This window comes from Mycteria americana, chromosome Z, assembly GCF_035582795.1.
Source record: "Mycteria americana isolate JAX WOST 10 ecotype Jacksonville Zoo and Gardens chromosome Z, USCA_MyAme_1.0, whole genome shotgun sequence".
Lineage (NCBI taxonomy): Eukaryota > Metazoa > Chordata > Aves > Ciconiiformes > Ciconiidae > Mycteria > Mycteria americana.
In genome coordinates, this window is record NC_134396.1 from 39,285,508 (window position 1) to 39,305,288 (window position 19,781).

The 19,781-nt window shown below is 39.0% G+C and overlaps 1 protein-coding gene across 1 annotated transcript in view; it reads left to right on the forward strand.

The window, feature by feature from the left end:
• Positions 1 to 996: 996 nt before the first annotated feature.
• Positions 997 to 19,781, forward strand: part of LRRC2 (leucine rich repeat containing 2) — a 67,785-nt gene continuing 49,000 nt past the window's right edge. Inside the window, exons 1-2 of the mRNA XM_075488282.1 lie at positions 997 to 1,131; positions 10,623 to 10,768. Coding sequence (XP_075344397.1) covers positions 10,644 to 10,768 — 125 coding nt within the window. The 5' untranslated portion in view covers positions 997 to 1,131; positions 10,623 to 10,643. The remainder of the gene's footprint in view (positions 1,132 to 10,622; positions 10,769 to 19,781) is intronic.

Consider the following 19,781-nt stretch of genomic DNA (forward strand, 5'->3'; position numbering starts at 1 on the left):
CTGTAATTAATGCTTATTATTACTGGCAGGGATGAATAATGAACAGAGATGGTTGAAAAATGCCAGTTCTTTTTTTATCAGGGGATTAAATAATATTTTAATTGAAAAGCTGAATATAAAAGGAAATTAAATCAAAAGCAGTTTTTGGAAATGTTTCTGATGAAAAACTTTATTTTTTGAAAACACCAGACCCAAAACCTTGCACTAAAAGTGCTTGCTTTCTTTTTCTGGTTAGGTGTAAATCAGTTATTTTTTGACTAAGAAAGATTTTCTAATTAGGAATGAATGGGCTTATTTCATCAAATGTGCAATCAGAGAATTTCAACCATTCATGCTGAATGGCCCTGACGAGCTCCCCTGTCCCTGCCTGCACCTTCCCCCCTCTTCCCCCCGCCCTGCCCCGAGCCCAGGGCCTTCCCCATCTGCCCACCGCCCAGGAACCCACGTCAGCCCCCCCGGGGCCATCAGCCCCTGCCCCAGCGATGCCAATGCCACAGCAGGGATGGTCTCCAGCTCCCCACAGCCCTGCCCTGCCAGGCCATGGGGCAACACTAACAGTAAGCAGGAATACTGCCATTAATACCAAGCAGCGGGCATTAAAAAAGTGAGTCACCATCAGCAAGCAAAAGCAGAATTTGTGTAAATCAATCACTCATGGCAACTGCACGGTGCGTATCTGCGTGCATGTGTGTCTATTTATCTCTCTCACTTGCATGGACGTGGGGCGGAAGAGATGATAGTCTGTACCAGAGGAATGCAGACTATGTTTATCTTTTTTGACTCTCCTTGCCCTTTTCCAAGGAAAATACATAAGCATGAGCAACATTGACTCTGTCACACTTTCCTTGGTGCAAATGAGATACTGCCCTAGCGCTGTTGTTTCTCGTCCTGTGTTGAGTCATGCAGTGTAGATACTTTATCCCGCCCGTGTCTGCTGTAAGACCACATATCATGTTATCACTTTACAAATATAGCATATTAGTACATCTGGAAGGCTAGTCACGCTGTGGGGTTCAAACAGGTCTGGCTGGCCATGAGATATGCTGCTGCTATAAACAACTTCAGTGTCCCAAATTGAATAACCGCAGAGCACACTCGGGAGCTCTGGGCACTTGTGTTCTCTCGTAGTAGGTAAGTGACAGCTTTACTCATTATTGTGTTTCTTCAGGTGCGTGGGGTCAAGGTGGGAAATGGCAGGGAAAGTGAGAAGTTGTTGTTGGGTCTTCATTGCTGCTACTATGCCATGGATTTTTAAATGCTAATGTATATGGGAAAAATAGCTGAAATATGGAGCGTTAGTCCAAAGCGGTGTGTTTGCTGGATACCTTTAAAGATAGTAAGATTCACCCCATATATAGTTCCTCTAAGTAGATTTACATCTGTGACAAATCCAAACTTTATAATTTAGGAAAGCTTTCAAGACTCACTCCGTGACTCAGTTGTAATAAACCCTTACTATTACATCTCAAGGACATATGCTGGTGTGAGAATGATTTTCAATAAAAAAATGGTTGGAGAAGTTGGTCATTTATCTTTTCTGTCTGTCAAAATTTAGAGCCGAATTTAGAAAGAGTTATAGAACTTCAGTTTCTGAAGGCCACTTACAGCTAATCTAACTGGTATAGGAAATCTAGCCTCCTAAATCTTTTGTGAACAAAGCCTATCATTTAGAGTCAAATGTTGTCATTATTGTTGTTGTTGCTACCATAAGTATTTATGTGCTAACACTGTCGTGTTACGTTCTGTAGGCTAAAAGGTACTGACCAGCTCTCTTCCTCTCAATAGTAGTTAACTGAACCCCATTTCAAGGATCAGTGATGGCTGATAATGCCCATTAGCCAAAGAGGTAGATCCTACCAAAGAGTTTCATCCACTTTGCTCTTCTCAGACAGAAGGTGAAGGTGGAGAATTATTCCAAGGAGGATGTCCAGCTGTCCATGCCACCTGTGTCTCCTGTCCACAGGCATGGGAAGGTTTTGTGGGAAAGGCTAAAGACACAGCTGTGGTGAGGGAAGAGGGCTGATAAAATACAGCTGCCACCTCATGATTGTGTGGTGGTGTTTGGACCATTTGAGCTAAAATAACTTGGCTGCTAGAGCAGTTGAAAGCAGCATCTTCTCTTGTTTACCTAAATTGTTTCCTGCATCTTCTTAAATCACAGAATCTGACTGCTTAGGAACTGGCTATGAGCATTTTACTCACGATATGAGCATTTTACTCATGATATCTAAGTGAGGTCTCTCTAATCAATTCTTAGCACATGCTCTACCTTTCCCAGGACTCTGTTGTCTACTACCTAAGACAAAAGTCACCTGCTGACTACAGCTACGTTCATAGATTCAACCACCTTTAAAAATATGTCACACACTTTTGAGCTTACTATTTTTCCTTTGACAAGAAACAGCCTTAAAATACATGCCCATTTCAAATACATCAGCCCTCTCTCAATCTTATGAGAATTAGACCTCTCTTCAGCAATGCCCAGTGAGAAAAAAAAGAATGGATTTATGTCACAGACGTCAGTCCAGTGTTTCATTAGCTTCATTGTCAGTGGAAGAATCACTTTGAATAATTAGTCAGCTCACTGAAGTGCTAGGGGAATACATCTGTAATAAATCCCCTTGCACATGTAACATCTATCATGCTTGATGGCAAACATATTAGTGCTACAAGAGTTGAGGAAGTATAAGGAATATTGTAATTCAGCTACTAATTAATCCATAATTAAAGACCTAATTAATGAATAACCCTGTGAAAAATTGTCTAAAAAATCAAGATGTGAAGACTGCAGTGATAAAGAGGAATCTTGTTTGTGAGACTGGTTAATTTACATCTAGAATAGGAACTGATTAATGAAAACTGTCAGTAAGACATTGTGCTGCAGCACTGGACAAAGAGAAACATGCACATAAAAATGTGTGGAAATGCAGCTCAGCCTTTGCATATCTATATTCACATATCTTTTTAATTTTATGATGTTCATAGTTATTTCTACCTGAAGTATAAGGAGTACATTAAGAAAAGACATATTTGCTCTCTTAGCAATGTAAACAATGTAAAAGTTATTTATTTGTGTGTGAAAGAGGCTAACGTCAGATTCTGTTCTTAAATGCCTCTTTTATGAAATAGCTAAAGCAGAAAACTGCAAAAGAACTTGATTCATCAGAGCATTCAGGATTAAGCCCCGTGATACGCAAAGACACTCATTTCTGAAATTAACTTCAGTGAAAGCTGGACTAATTAATAGCTTGAAAGTGTCACTGTCTGTCTGTGTTTGTTTATCTAGGAGCCGGCTGGCTGAGACTGTGCTCTTGAGAGAGCAGGAGGGAACATTTCAAACTCCCAAAACATCTGGGCTCACATCCAGGTGTCAGGACTGCTTTCTCCAACCCTGGAGCAGCTTGTCCCTTTCCTCTTCTATTTATTCCATGGTGCAGCTGCATTTGCTGGATCTCTGAGGACCCAGGCCTTCAGGGGGGCACCTGCTGTGATCCATAGCATTGCCCTGCCCACGTGTTCCCCAGGACCCAGGCATCACACGCCTGTATGATCTGAAGCACAATCTAACTTGGATCCCCGACCCGAAACTCTGACTGTCAAATCTGCACATTCGGCAAGTCTAGTGACAGATAAACCAGCCAGACTAGCAGGGAGGATAATTCCCTGCTGGTGTAGAACAACAAGAGATTGTTACTGGCAGCAAGACTAGGTAGGGAAGAGCAGCCTCCCGCTTTGCAGTCCTCTCCCGCTCCCCAAGTGGCACCAGGAAGCACTACCCCACTTACAAGCTGTGCACAGTTAGCACAATGTAGTTGTATACTATGAACTTTGTCACCGTTTCTATTGCTCTTTCAATCACAGCATGTTTCTGTAATTTAATCTTTCCTTGATAACACAAAAAATGTGTTCAGTTGCTATCCAAATGTCAGGTTGCCTTTGAATTATTTAAAGACTTGTGAGATAAATGACTTGATCATTCTGAAGCACAGTGTGAGTGAGCTTATTTCCTAAGGAATTATTTGCAGGATTGGTAGGAAATATGTTCACCCACATTTTCCCCTATGTAATCCTGCCAGTAATATTCATAAGATTGCAGCAGATCTCCCACAGTGATTATCTGAAAGAAAAAGGACGCAAGTGAACAAGGCTGTTAAACAAATTGAAGAAACCAAACCATTAATAATTTGGTAACTCATATAAAGCAGCAAAGTAAAGTATACACAGTGCTGTTATGGAGAGCAACCAGGCCCCATACGAACTCAGGAGGGCTGTAACAGAGACTAATATTGGCTGTATCTGTAGTATCAGAACTATGTTGGACATCTTCCAGACTCAAGAGAAGACACGGGTCTTGTTCTACAGAATACACTGTGCACCGGCAAGTTGGCCAGCATTGGTGCCAGCTATGTTCAGATGAGGCTAGACTGTAGTATAATAAAGCCAATATAATTTTGGCTTATGACTGGTTATATTCAATACACTCCAGACAAGACAAAGATAACACTGGTAAACAGGGAGGAGCCATAGAAGAGTTGGTACAGTTAGTCCTGGAAGGCCACACCGTCATCATATCTACGAACACTTTTCGCCTGTGCTCCACTACCTTCCTTTCCAAAGAAGAGCTTGCCTTGTCCTTAATTTTTTGTAGCATGCTCCTCAGTGCATCCATACATTGACATTTCTCAGATGCTGACATGAGTGCAGAAAAGCTGCAAACTGTTCATTCAATGAAGCTGCTGATTTGAAGAGCACTTCTCTGTGGAAGGCCTTCTGTCTGGAATTCAGTGTTACTTTAAGCTTATGTATCCTTAAACAGTTTGCGTCTTGAAGATCAGGCAGACCATGGCATCTTGTGACGCAAGCACAGGTAACTGAGATGAAACTCCTTCAGCACTGAACACCAGGAGCTGTCAAAAGGCAGTCCCTTTTTAAAACCCAGTTGCCTGAGTGTCCCTCCATAACCCAGGTTGCTTACACTTCCAGAGGCATTGCAAGTCATAATTTCCCCCCTTTTTATTAAGCCCCCTCCCTCCCCCCGCCAAGAGTCAAATGCCTGCTCTGGGTTCAGAGGCCAAGTGGGGAACAAATACAAGTGGTCATGAGATCACAGGCTGCTGTCAAAGATGGCTGTGGAAACATCTGGCAGGTCTGTGGCAGAGCTGTAAACAAGGCGTGGAGGTATCAGTAGCTGAAGGGAGCAAGGACATTTAAGGGGTAGCATACTAAATCTCTCCAGTTTTACTGGTGGGTTGACATGGTCTGAAGCACACATATCTTTGTAGCAACAACATGAATAAAAATAAATAGAAAATAATAAAGATTATAGACATTACAAGGCAGATCTCTTCTTTTTCATTCTGTAGTTTTTCAACACCTTACTGAATAGATTCTGGTCCTGAATACTCTTACTATTTAAAGAAGAAAGGCTGAAGTAGGTGCTAGAGAACTGTCTGCGTACCTTTAGGTGAATTTATACAATACAATAAAATAAATGATAACATAAATGATAAAATAAAAATAATCCATGCAGTTACTTAAGCAGATGCTTTTACTAGCAATAACATTTGGCATTAATGTTGTATCATTTAAATAAAAACATATGATGAGTATCATCACTAAGATTTTGCTTTTTTGCCACCTAATCCTCCAAATGCTTAAGAGTGTCAATATCCTTATACACATAAGGACTGTGTTTGATTTTAATAGGCCTATTTATGTATACAGTTAAAAGAACAAAATTTTTGCAAGATTGTAAAGGAACGGTCTTGTCTTCTTTTTAAGACCAGAAATCTCACAGAAGTGTCTGTAAAGGCATTTGTTCTGTTCCATGCATGCCGGGATAGCTCATGGCAATCAGAGACCTAAAACCAAATATTGATAGCACAAGACTGCTCTTACGTGAGCAAGCACTTCGTCTCATCTCAGGTGGCCCAGAGAGGTGGTGGATTATTAAATTCGCCTGGAAAGAAGTAAAGATGGGTTTCAGTGTTGAGATGGGGTCTGCAGTAGGGCAAGGCTGAGAGAGTTGCTGAGGTGTTCTAATGAAGGCACAGAGCTCTGGAATGGTGAAACTGAGAAAAGTTTGTAGGTCATATTATCTGGGACTGCAAGTACAGCCCTGAGAGGGGAAATATGAATTTTTGGTTTAGAATGTAGGGAGGGGATTTTTGTGAGTCCCTTACTGATGAAAATTGGGACAAGGTTGCAGATGACCTAGCCTGCTAGTTGAGGAAGAGAAGATGTTGCAAAGGCCATGATGTTCAAAGGGATTTTTTTCTTCTCCCTCTTCTTAAGAAAGGTATAGAGAGAGGGAAGGAGTGAAGCAAAGGGAGACTCCTTTCCTCTGCCATTAGTACAAGTTTCTCTGGTTAGGAACTTTAGTATCACTTTGCCAAATAATGCAAATGCTTATCATCAAAAAAGCTCTTTTTTTAAATTTTAAAATTAATTACTTAAAATGGATGTTACTTAAAAATACTGCCTTAAATGTAATGTGTAGCTTCTTATGAAGGGAAAATCTTGTAATCATTAAAAAAAGAAATGTATCCTGAATGGCCAGCTGTTTCTGAGCTAATCATTACGAGGAAGATAAGAAATCAGACTGACTTCCCAGTATGTTGCCTTTTAAGGATATTGATTAAGGCCTTGTAGATTACTTCTTGGGAGGCGTAAATGGCTAGGGATAAGATTATTTGCTTCCATAGACACACACAGAGATCTATTTTCTCCACAAGCGATTCTCTTGTAAATGACATCTTTGCCTTCTCTTTATGTTCCTGAATCCCTTTTCCCCTGGAAAGCACTGTGCTTTCATTATCATACATTACTGAAGAGCCTTGCTTTTGTGATCTGTCTCACTAATAAATCATAAGACTCAATGAATGTTATAACCATGCATCATCTAAGAAAGGTGTGCTGATGATCTACAGCATAATTTAGATGTAGGTGTTACCCAAGGAAGATGGCATTAAGCTGCAAACTCACTGTCGTTATGAAGTAAGGCCTTGCAGATGCAGGTGATGGTTGCTTTTGTGGCCAGTACTTGTCCTTAATGAAAGCAAGGTTGCCTGTTTCTTGGGTGAGAAATAAATTGAGTATGGTTTTTGTTTTTCACTCACTGCCATATTAGTGGGTTGAGTAATCCTCACAAGTATGACCAAAGCTTGTCCTTAAGGAGCATGTGTAAGATTAGGGTGTGAAAGGAGCAATGCTGAATTACAAAAGGATAAGGAAATTGGAAGAAGAAGGGGGCTGAAGCATGTGTAGATTTGGGTGAATAACCAAATGACTGCTTTGAGCAGGGCAGTTGGACTAGGTCACCTCCAGAGGCCCTTTCCAGCCTCACTGGCTCTGTGATTTCTGACAACGGGTAAAATGCTAACAGTGATTACCTGTGAAGAGCCTAAGTATGGAGGGAACACAGGTGTGGAATGCCAGTTGAAGGGAAGAAGTTAGAAAGAAGTCTACAGTGAAGCATTGCTCTACCCATATGTAACTTCCCACCTGTGACTAATAGATGATAGTTTTGAGTTTTCTTGTACAGGCCTAACCTGATGATTGGAAGAAAACAACTTCTGTGTGTGAACTTGAAGAGGTACAACCCTAAGTATTTCTAGAAATGGAAATTGCTATTGGTAGTTGCTGCTTCTGTCGCAAATTCTTGCCATGCGTGAGTGAGCACCCTGAAGAACCTACACTTAGGATCAGATAAGTCTGATTTCTGCCAGCTTGCCAGGCTCTCTTTTCTGGGCAACATCTCATCATCAGGAAAATGGTGGCATCTGAACTTTGGGAAACATACATTCTGCCATCACGCTCGATACTTCATGCCTATTTTTTGGACTAGGATAGGGGGTAAAGCAACAGCCCTGTGAAGGTCGTTGGGTGACTTTTTCAGAATTGTAGATAGCAACAAAGTTTCATGTTTGTCCTGATGAATATTTCTAAAGCCTTAGCCACCCTGTGATCTGATCGGGATTTGTGGCTTTGCTCCTTCTGAAGGCGTTAGTCCTGAGGAGTTATGATGGACACCTCTTACCTCCCACCCACATTCCTCCTCTGCTTGGTTTTACTATTGAAGAAAAACCCTGAAGCGTTGCAGCCAAATCCAGTATGAGGATAAAAGCTGTATGAACTTTTCCAACCTGAGTGTCTAATAAATCAGTGTCTCAATAAAGAACAGATGACTTAACCTGGGAGACAGGAAGGTGGGGAACAAGTCAAGGAAATAGAGTACTTTCACAGTTTATTCAGACTTTGTGTTGATTAAGGCCATCTAGTTCCAACAGAGGTCAAGTGTCCAGCTGCCACTTCACTGTCTCTTGGCAATTCAGCTCCTGCAATAGCCCTGCTACCAAAACACACTGATATGAATTGGTCTATTAAAATGAATTAGATCCTACAGAATGACTGCTGGTCTGCAGCTACTGTGAGGGGGAAGTCCTTGTCACTGGGTTTCTTGATTTGGGCAGCAGAGGAGAATGTTTTATTTTATGTGGTAAACAGTTTCCTGTAAATTATTAGTGAGTACATTTTAGAAGGGTGCAGCTGATTATAGATAAAGCTTTCCACTGAGAATAAGGTCACCATTCTCATTACACTGCTATTAATGGGGTTTTGACTTGGCTGTTGTCAGCAGTCAGTTCCAGATAGGTTGGGAGCTATTTTTGCCTCATTGTTAGTGCTCGTAAAGATAAACAAACAATGGGAGCAGCTTTATGAACAGCAAAGATAGCAGTTTATATAAATATCCTAAGATACAGAAGACTCTGTCATTGGTGTCTGACCAGTCTCTGTGCCAGTACTTGGAGGTATTTGTAAGGGTGTTTTTTACTGAGATGACAAATAAGGTGGACAGGTAGGAACCTTTCCTCTTGGTGTACCTATGCATAATCCTTTTTAGTCCGTGCTGTGCATTTTCCAGAGGACATGAGGGTGTTTTGCTGGCTCAGAAGAAATTATTCCTTTATGTGTTACGTATAACAGAGAGATATATAGGTGAAAAGGGGTGAAAGAGTTATGAAGTTACAAGGGGAAAGTTATGAAGTTACAAGGGGAAAAATGCAGAAGGGAAAATAATTTCCCCTTCCTCCTCAGTATTATAACAGAAGGACAGATATAATAAATAGCCCAAGTTGAAGGATGTAGAGCTTGGAAAAAATGATCACAGTAAGGTCTGAGGAAAATGTAATAGATACAAGCTTGAAAACACCCAGTGAAGGAAGGGGCAGATTGCTTTTTAAATGATCAGTAGATGGTCCAGCAGGGTTTTCTTCTTTCTTTCTTTCCTTTCTTTCTTTTTTTTTTTTAAGGCTATGAATGGTATAATAAATGTGGTGTCTAATGAAACCTCAAACAAAGTTTAAATAACTGGTTTTCCTTTTCTCTGCTTTTATCTTGTAAGAGCAATTATTTTTAAAAGGCTTCAAACTTCTTTTATGACTTGTTTGCAGTGGTTCAGCAAACCATTTTATAATGAAGCAATCATGACAGAAGTCCTCTGTAGACAATCTAGCTGTATTTCTTGAAAACCAGTGTATTGTGATGATTGTATCCTCACCAGTGACTCCAAGCAAGAGAGTACGGTTTTACCTATTTTATCTGTACTTGTATTAGCGATTTAGTAGGTGATTTGTTTCCTTTGTTAATACTGAACCATTGCTACAGTTTAGTAGGGAACACCATGTCGCCAGTCACACTGTGTTTCACAAGATGTAAATCCGAGGTCTTTGTCTCTTGTGGTTGTTGGAGATACTACAGTGTGTTTTTTTTCCTCGAGTAAAAAGAAGGTAGCATTCGTATTGGGTCAAGCTCAAGCATCATGCCTGCTAAAGGGAATGAGAGCTTTGTCACGCACTTCAGTAGCGGGAAGGTTCCTGCAAGAAGTTACTGTGGTTATAACTGAATATGGAAAGCTTGGTGAGTTAGGGTCTAGTTCATCTCAGTTCTTAACTGCACAGGACCTAATACATTGATACCAAGCCTTCGATTGTTGGACAGTAATTCTACACATACTAATAAATGGGAACTATGTGTTCACAAACCCTTCACCTTATATCTGCCTTTAGGTAAGTTTTCATTGTATGTTACAGGGCTGGTCTTTCAATGGCTTTCCCAGGTAAGCACCTACTTATGCAAACACTGGAAATTCCCAGATTCCACTGGAACAGGATAGCTTAGGTGCATAAAGATCTATACATGAGAACCCAAGATGAAGTGCTTTTGCGTGAGTTACAATGAATAAATTCTTTACGAGCTCTTGTTTTAATATTAGTTACACAGTTAAAAATACAAAGACTTTATTTTCATCAGTGTTACTTAATCAAATTAGTAGTTCTTTGCAACTGTGTCTTCATCTTTGAAAGGGAAAAGTGCAAGGAATACAAAAAATTTCAACATTTGGCTGTTGCCATAGATTTTATGTAGAAGTCAATTGCATGCTACATTGATTACTGCCAGCGCAAAACCCTAGACAAATTAGGTAAGATGGAAAGCAGACTAAGTTAATATTTCTTATGACTTCAGCTTTTTTCCCAGATAATTTTAATGAAGCATGATCAATTAGTTCCTTATTTTTCTCATTATTTATTTCCTGAAATGTTCATGATGGCTTGTTCTTGCAGGAGAAGCTTAATGTCAACAGTATGGGGCATCAGGTGATAATATTTGACTTTTCTCTCATAAGAGGACTGTGGGAAACTCGAGTTAAGAAGAATAAAGAACGTCAGAGGAAAGAGAAAGAGAGATTAGAAAAAAGCTCATTGGAAAAGTAAGCCAACTTTTCTACTGTTTATTTTAACTGAATCCATTATTATTATCCACTAACATTGCCATATACTAAGCATTATGAGATGATTCAAATCTTATTTTTTGGGGTTTGCTTTCAATGATTTCTTGCCTCCTTTCCTCAGATAGTTGTAAGAAAAATGCAGCACATACTGTGCTTGTATTTCATTAGTCCCTGCTCTTTCCTATGTGATTTACTAATGGTCTATTTTATTGCCTAATATGTAGATTTAATTTGAAGAGAAAAATAACACATTTTGTACCCTTCTATCGCTTATATGTTATATAAAAGTATGGCTTTTTATTACAGAATTCATGAAAATATGCTCATAAAATTCAGTACTAAGAAATACTTTAAGTCTTTTTGTTGACTTGACAGGAGAAACAAAAGAGATTAAATAAATGGACACATACAACTGCTTCTGAATAGAAGAAAGAGGATAGAATAAAAGAATTATCAGAGGATTTTTTTCTCGTTCAAATATTAAAGAGATATTGATTAAAATCCTTTCATCCACTAATCATGTTATTGTTTTTATTATATTTGATTTATGGTTTCTTTAAGCAATATTTTGGTTTCTTTATGTTCATTACCATTAGAGACAGTGAAATATTATACTATGCTGGCAACGTTGGAAACATATGACTTATTATTTTTCCCCTCTGCAAAGAGAACAAAGCAATAAAAATCACTTTCTACTTTAAAAATAAAATGCACAGGGTTAAACAATGCCCTTGTTTAAGAGCATCATTGCATTGAAGCTTCATGTGGTGTTTCAGCCATCTCAGGAGACGCCCCACTCAGATTCTCACTGCCAGTGCAGCTACACTGACAACAGAGCAGCTGGGCTAAGAGGAGACCAGGGTAATACGAAGTCTGACTGCCCTTTCTGCAATACCTTTCTCTTCAAAACATACATAGTCACAGTCTTGGTTCTCCCATCTCTACCCAACGCCTGCATTAAAAACCATAATCCTAACAAAAAAAAAAAAAAAAGAAAAATGAACCTTGTCCTTCAGGTTAAGCTCTCTAGCAAGGATAAGCTTTCTTTTTGGTAAGAGCTGAGGGACAGAAAAAGTTTGTGGGTGTTACCCTTATGGTGCAAAAGAGAAGTGAAAGGTTTTGGGATGAAACTCGATAAAACCTTATTTCTGTCCTGGGTGCTACATTAAGAAGTGACTTTATGCAATTCTAATGGAGATAAAGCAGATGACTCTACTGTACTGCCGTCAATGTCAGCTAGTGGCTCTTGGGATGCCACTGCAGACTTATTCATAAAAAGAATATTATGACTAGGGATCCACACCTGTAGCTTCTAACAGTGCATGCATCTTCAGAACTGATGAAAGGTCAGTCCCAATGTGGACCTAAATGTCAACATCCCCCTGCCATGTTTTGTATGGTTTTTGGTTTTCTATGGCGCAGAAGGTAAATTCTGAGTTCACTAGTACAAAAGCAAACCAGAAGCGCCAGGCATGGGGAACTTCTGTATGGAAGAGGGAAAGAGGGTAAACTTAGGTGCTCTGAGGTAGCTAATTCCAGCTCCCATGTTTTTTGTCAGGAGCATACGTGAAGCCTCATTTCTTACTGTGACTCGTGTTTTCCATAAAAACAATACATTCTCCCTGCCATTTCTGCCTGTGATTATTTGTAGCCAACCCTCCAGCTGAAAGAGTGGAGCTTGACTGCCTGTTCTGCTCTTTTCCACTAATGAGGTTCAAAGTAATTCTGTTATCTTCCTGCACCAACTGGAGATGGGGAATTTGGGATATGATGCAGAGAAGTAAAAGATTCCAAGTGCACTTCCAGCATTCACAAAAGATTTTTGTTTTCTTCCATTAGCTTGCAATTTGCATACAGTACTTTGTCTTGTTGCACATCTTCATGCAATCAGATTGCTTTCCAATTAGTCCTACTTGTTTTAGAGCTCCTAGAAAAAAAGGAGGAATTACATCAGACTTTGTTTCTTGAAAGTGAGTGATCAGTATTTCACCCACTGAAATTAATGACAAAGCTAATGTTCATTCTTATGATGCAGGCCTCATAGAATGGATAAAGCTGGTAGAATAGTGGTCAAAGTCATAAAAGTATTGGTAATAAAATGCAAAATTCAGTTAAAAGGAAAATCCTCTTTGTTTTATGAGGTGTGCAGTGACCACTGGCCTTTAGGTCCTAAAGGTCAGATCCCAAGTTATTTCGTAGATGTTTTTCAGTGCTTCCAAAGGTTGAGCCAAAAATAGGACAAGATTTTGCTTGTTCTTGGCTCAAAAGTAGAGATAAAATTGTAATTATAATTAAATGCTTAATAGCAATAACGTTTCCCTGTAGAAATACATTTCATTATTTTAAGGAGTTCCTTGTGTGACCAAATTCTGGTATTGTACTCAGAGATTAAAATTTTACCACTGTCAGGTAAGTCCACTGAAATCAATGCTAGTACTTACTGTCAAGTCACAGTAAGAAAGTATTTTGGAATGGATTGTGACCCAAAATGATAATTCTAAAAAGACATTCAAAGAAGGCATTTTCCTGAATTGAGGACTGCATTCTAGCATTTAAGATTCTAGATATTTACTTTTGCCAGCAGCCAGAGTGAATTCCCAAGTAGGGCTGAAATTAATAGAGTTTCTCTGCAAATATACTCGTGTAACAGATGAGTTTGGATTCTGGCCTGCTGAGGCTGCTTTGCCTTTTTTATTTTTTTTTAAACAAAACCCCGTTTTTCTCAGAGGTTACGATTCACTAATGCCCTTGAGATTGTGCAGTTTCTTATCAGCTGTGTTGCTATGTAAAATGACCTCACAATATATAGTGAAATGTAGTATGTATTATTTGAGGAAAAACTCCCAATTAACCTCTAGGGAACTTTGCTTGCCTTGGGGCAAGGTAATTTAGTTCATGCAGGGTCAGCAAGCAGTCACATGTAAGATATTTCTCTTTTTTGACTGAAGATTTTCTAAGAGGAAAAACCTCACAAATAAATGCAAAGCTTGAACTGTGTTTGCATTAATGGTGAGGTCTTGTAAAAATTTGGGGAATTTACAGGTCTAGAACAGATGTTTAAGCAGGTGGCCAGTGAAAGCTGATTCTGGAGAACAGTCTACTGAGAATATTGTGAGAGGCTCATATCTGGCTCTCTGAGATACTGGTATCAGATCACTTTGGGCGGAGTTAATTCAGTCCTCTGATTGCCCTTTGGTTTTGTAGGACTGTGGAAGTATGGCAGTGTAAGGAACCCTACTTCTGGGGGGCACATATAAACCAGCAGCTGAATATAAAAGAAAAAATACCCAGTACAATGTTGTGCAGGAATAATTTCATTTTACTTCATGTCCTTAATTCCATCAGACAAGCCCATTCTAAATCTCCCATAGGATATGAAACATGAACTGTTACAAAAACTGTGCACTGTTCTGTTGTTATCTACATGTTTATGAAAGTCCGTATTATGGAAAAAAGTTTGTGTTTACGGCACCGTTTTATATTCAATCTTCTCGATTCTGGTAGTAGTGAACAATCTTATATTGTACCTTGAAATCCTGAATGCTGTCAGACTAACTTGATGTGGTATGATGATTTTCCTCATTAATTTTTCCTTTCTACTTGTCATTTTTTTGGGAAGGGAATGAGAGTAAAAGTTAGATATTTTTTTGAAGGATTGCAACATATTTGACTTTTGTGTGAAAAGCAGGTAAGGTTAAAATTGAAGGCTGACAAATTAAGCATTCAAGTGAGGAAATGCCAGAGCCGTTTGCCAAGATTAGCTATTTAAGTCTTTGCTGTGAAATGGCACAGCCTCCCCTGTCCACCAACCAAACATGTGGCAAAGATAACAGTTTGTTCAACCACCTCTTCCAGTGTGTCTCTTCTCCAAAAATTTCCTCTCAAGGTCTGGCTAGCTAAATATGCACGTATTACTTTTCTGAGCTCTGTGCTTCCCGAATCTTAAAAGTCAAAAGAAAACTTTCACTCTATGGGCAGACAGTGACGTTTTTCCCTGAGAGGTTATGTGTTTGTGTAAGAAAATAGATTTGTCTCTGTCTCTCTGCCAAACTTCAGTGTTATAACTCTATTTGTACCTGAACTAAGATTTTATTTGTGATGTTTATCTTTATTCTCCCACTCAATACCCAATTCAGAAATTTTTCTAAGCAAGACTAAAACTCAAGCTGGGAGTCCTTAGCCCCAAACACAAATTATAGGCAACAAGTTGGGAGTAGATCTGCAGCACTAATAACCACCTAAGATATTTGCCCTTGTTCTCAGTCAGTTGTGCAAACAGACCTTGCATCTAATATAATGCATGCAAATGGGTTGAAAGATAAAAGCTGCTGTTCAGCCACAATCCTTTACAACCCATGGAAGAGTCTGGCCGGGGGACCGAAATTAAATCAATCCAATTGAATTTGAAGCAAATGTTACTCGTCCATCAGGAATATTAGTCTGGGCTGAGCTCCAGTTTAACTGTACTGCTCTTATAAAAATTCCATAGGATTATTTAATGATCCTGGGCGGCTAGTGATTTTGATTTAAACATCACCCAGGAGTACTAAACTGGTGTCACCATGTAGCGTCCTGGCTAGTTCTTCCATACTGATTTAGAGGAAACAGTGCCATCTAATGAAACTTCCTTTCTTTACCTAAGAACCATAGATTTTCCTCAAGACCTCCTAATCAGACATTGCTCAGGGGGTAACTGCAGAAGGAAGAACCATTCAAATAAACCCAGCTACTCCTCATTTAATGGGATGGCTCTGAAATACTTCCTAATGCAAACTTCTTCTTTTCCAAGCTGGTCGCTTCTTTAAAGAGTCTAATAATTTAATTTATTTTACTCATCTGTTCTATTAATTGAATTTATTGAAAGTAATTCTTTGCATCAGGTTGATTAGATTCATGGTTTTGTTGGAGAATCTAAAATACCAAGCAAGGAACTCCCATATCCTCAGAAGGAAATGTTTATAATAAAAAATTTTAATTATATGTATCTTTGCTGCAGATATAATCCAATAGTGAAGTAATGTCTGGGGAATGATTACCTGAAGACAAGTTCAGCACTAACCAAAATGGAAATACTTGAATATTCCATTTCTCTGCTGATCCTGTTTCATATCTATAGTGTATTGTCCTGAAAGCTTACTGAAAAACAGCAATTTATTGGGAAATATCTTGCCAGAACTAATATTTCCTCCATACCATTTACAGCCTGCTTTAGTGACAGGTGTGCTTTTGTGTTACAGACGTAAAGGTATGAAAAATAACTTTTTTTGGACAAACATAAGCAGCATGCAATCAGTCTTTTTTAAAATTAGTTGGGCTATTTGCATGATTGAAGTGGAAATACTGGAGTAGTTAACTGAGTTGGAACCTTAGATCTCATCTGGGTCCTATGTCCAGAAAAAATATTTTTTGTGTTCATACTCACACCTAAATTAGGCTTGACTTGACTAACACCCACTTTTTGAATATTGAAAATGGTGGTTGTTTCTTTAATCTGTCTGCAACTGTTTGATCAAGCTCTAGAGGAAGATCAAAGTATTTTATTGCTGAATAGTAATAAAAAGACATAAACTTCAGGAGGGCTGTGATTTTGTAACCAACTCATTCATTTGTCATATGTGAAAATGTGTTCCTGGAATATCAGGAGCCTTTAAAGTGCCAAGACCAGAAATTTGATTTCTCTAAAAGTATATTAGTGTATTTAAAGGCTGATTTTATTTGTGTGGATATTTTTTTTTTTCTGTTTGCCACACTGTTTTAGATGCCTTTCCTATCTTTCCTGAAGATTCATGCAATAGCTTCCAGATACAACAAATGTGGTGATAATTCTGTTTTATTTGAGGATTGTCACCAAAAGAAGACTTAAAGTGGTCTGTATTTTCATAAAGATCCTTTAAGAAGTACCATCGTCTCAATTTTTTCACAATGACAGAGCTGAGTGACAACCAAGTAGCTGAACAGATCTGTTTGGTCTGATCTCAGCTGTAACCTGCCAATTACAGCTTTGTAATCTTTGCTTAATAATACATAACATCTTGATGTAAGTCATACCTCCAGGCCAGGAAGGCTCATATTGATTCATTTGGTTAGTGTGTACCCCAAGGGTACAAGCAGGGGTTGTAAATTGTTAGACCCTCTGCCCTTGGGATATATCATGTTTTCATTCTGAGAGGTACTGTACAAAATTATGCATGTTGGTTGCTCCATTATTAATTCACTTTCTATCTGTTCAAAATGTGCTTGTACATAGAACTTAGCCTGGTGACCATAAGTGGCCATTCTTTAAAAGCTTAACAGAGCATGTTGCCATCATTTAATGTATGAGTAAAGAAGAAATTTGACAGAGGATTTCCACATCCGTGCATGATATCCATGTTAAATTCCTAACCAGGTTTAATTTTTAATTCCTGTCTTTCTTCTGATGTCAATATTTTGCTGACTGATTTGGTTAACAGTGGTTTTTGTTACGTGCATTTTATTTTATTTGGCTAACAGTGTGTCATGATCTCCTGAGATTCGTGTTTTGTACATGTTATCAGTAAAGTGTCAGAGGACAGTTTATTCTTTCATCTTTAATGTAGCTCCCTTCTTGTCATTTTCTATATTACTTGTTGTGAGAGAGTAAAATTTTAGATCTGATCCCTCTGCTCTTGTGTTCCTGGGGTCTACCTGACAGAGCCAGCACTGAGGTGTAGTAGAACAGCTCAGTGCCTACTTTTTATCGAGAGTTAGACTTTTTTACGTCTTCTTTCTGTTTGTTAAGTTTCTAATGCTCTTAGAATTTATACTGCAAGGAATGAGTCTGTCATTTTCGTGCAGGAGTGAAGAGCAATGAATACAAAAAAAGCATCTTGGGGGCAAGCTTTTTCGGTGCATTGAATTATGCACTGAGATCAAATGTTTACAGCTTTGGTAGAAAATGAACGAATTCCATGGAAATGAGAGGGCAGTAATGCAGAGTTAAGCTTCACAGAGGGACAGAAAAGCTGTGTGTGGAGGACTGGAGGAGGATGTGAGAAACAGCAGTGGTAAGTAAAGCTAGGATTATTTAGAAGATTTTAGAAAAAAAGAATGCCAGAGTTTTGGTCCTTTTCAGTTCCTGCCTTTTAATGGTTCAGATCCTTTTGTTGTCCTCTTCCTTGGGGATTCAATTCACTTCCCCCCCGCCCCCCACCCCGTTTCACCTCCCACCCACCTCCCACAGTAATACAGAGCTTTTATAGCTAATTAGCTATACTTACTAGTAGATGAGTTTTGGAAAAAAGATGAGTAGGTGGTTTGGGTCTTTATTTTTCTTATAGTATATGAAAATGTTATTTTCTAGCTTTTCCTAGTGATCTCTTGCTATTGCATTGTCTGTCCTCTGTTGTGCTGGTGGTCTCTGGGGTTCAAATGACAGACTGAATAGGCAAGACCAACACCAAAAATCGAATTGGCTCATGTGTCAAAGCATCTGAAAGAGGTTTTTCGACTTTCATGTCTGCTGGTATGGAAAATTCTGTCATCTGAGCAATTCCAGACTGCAGGTGGAGGGGATAACCTTTGGTAGGGCTGCCTAGTGCAATCAGGTACTTGGGTGCCTCTCCCTCTGTAACCAGAAGTGTCAGATGCAGCATGTTGAAGGATGACAAAATGGGCTAAGGAGCTGTGTCTGCTCTCACCTATTTTCTTGTCTTTGTTATACCAAGTAGTTTCAGAAAAGGGTTTGAGATATTGTGGGTTGGTGGTGGACTCTTCCTTGACTGTACTAGCAGTTTCAGTACTGCTCCAGGGACTCCCTGAGCTGAACGTGTTGCTGGACATGTTTTCTGTCTGTCCAGTCTTTTTCTTCCTAACTCATTTACATATCACAGCTTGCTGTGTTATGAAGCAGTCCACAATTAGACACTGAGAGAAACTGGGAGATTCACTTCAAATATATATCTTTTTTATTCTGAAGCCTCCTTTATTGACACTTTAAATATCAGAAAGTCCTCCAGATGCCTACTTGTAAAGAGCATACTCATCTCTCTAATGAAAACTGAAGCCAAGGATGAGTAACTTTTCTGCAGCTCTCAGTAACTTCTTTAACTATTCCTTCATGGCTCCTTTCATACCTTGATAAGTTATTGCTGCCACTGTCTCTCTGAGAGGCTTTCTGCTTCTGATATGCTAGAAATCCTTTTTCTGTTCATTTGTATACCTGCAGTAAATGACTTCACTTGCTTTTTTGTGTTTTTACTTTTAATTTTTCAGAGCTTATACTGCCTTCTCATTTCTTAATTTGAACATAAACAACATTTTATATTTTTTTATTTTTGGAAATGAAGGGAGAAAGAGATCCTTACAGTGGCTTTGTTAGAACGTACTTGCTCTGAGGTCGTGCCGTCTTCATGCAGTCTGCCAGCACTTTACCCAGTGAGCTGCACTTTTAACTAACTTCACTGTTATATTTGGCTGATCTTCTGAAGTATTCGTAGAAGATGGTTTTCCTTATTTTCTCTTTATAAAGATGTTGCATGGGAATACACTGTGGTCATTATTACAGAAAGGGCTTTCTGTAGTTGTCTGATGACCCACGTACTGTGTGCTGCTCCTTGAAAATAAATCAGGTCCTCTTGTGGTCTCTCAGGCTAGCTGCTCTGATAAAGTCATACGTAGTTTCCAAAAACGTATATTGTTTTCACTGTGTCAACGTGCTGTGTGTATGCTGATAGCGGAAGTCTCCTGCTGTTGCTGTGCTCTCTGCTTTCAAGTCTCTCTAATGTCCCCTAAGGTTTCAGTAAAAGCCACAATTTTTTCTGGGCAGTTTACAGCTGTTTCAGTAATACCTTTCCTATTTAGGCATGCGGTTTTGATCCCTAAAGATTTATTTTGGTAGCGTTGAGTCAAATATGACTTTTAATCTATGTTATCTCATTCCTATAAATATATTCTGCCCTGCAGTTTCTATGTCATACCTTGCTATGAGTGTCCAAAAATTATTTATTCTCACCAAGTTTGGAAGATGCTTCCT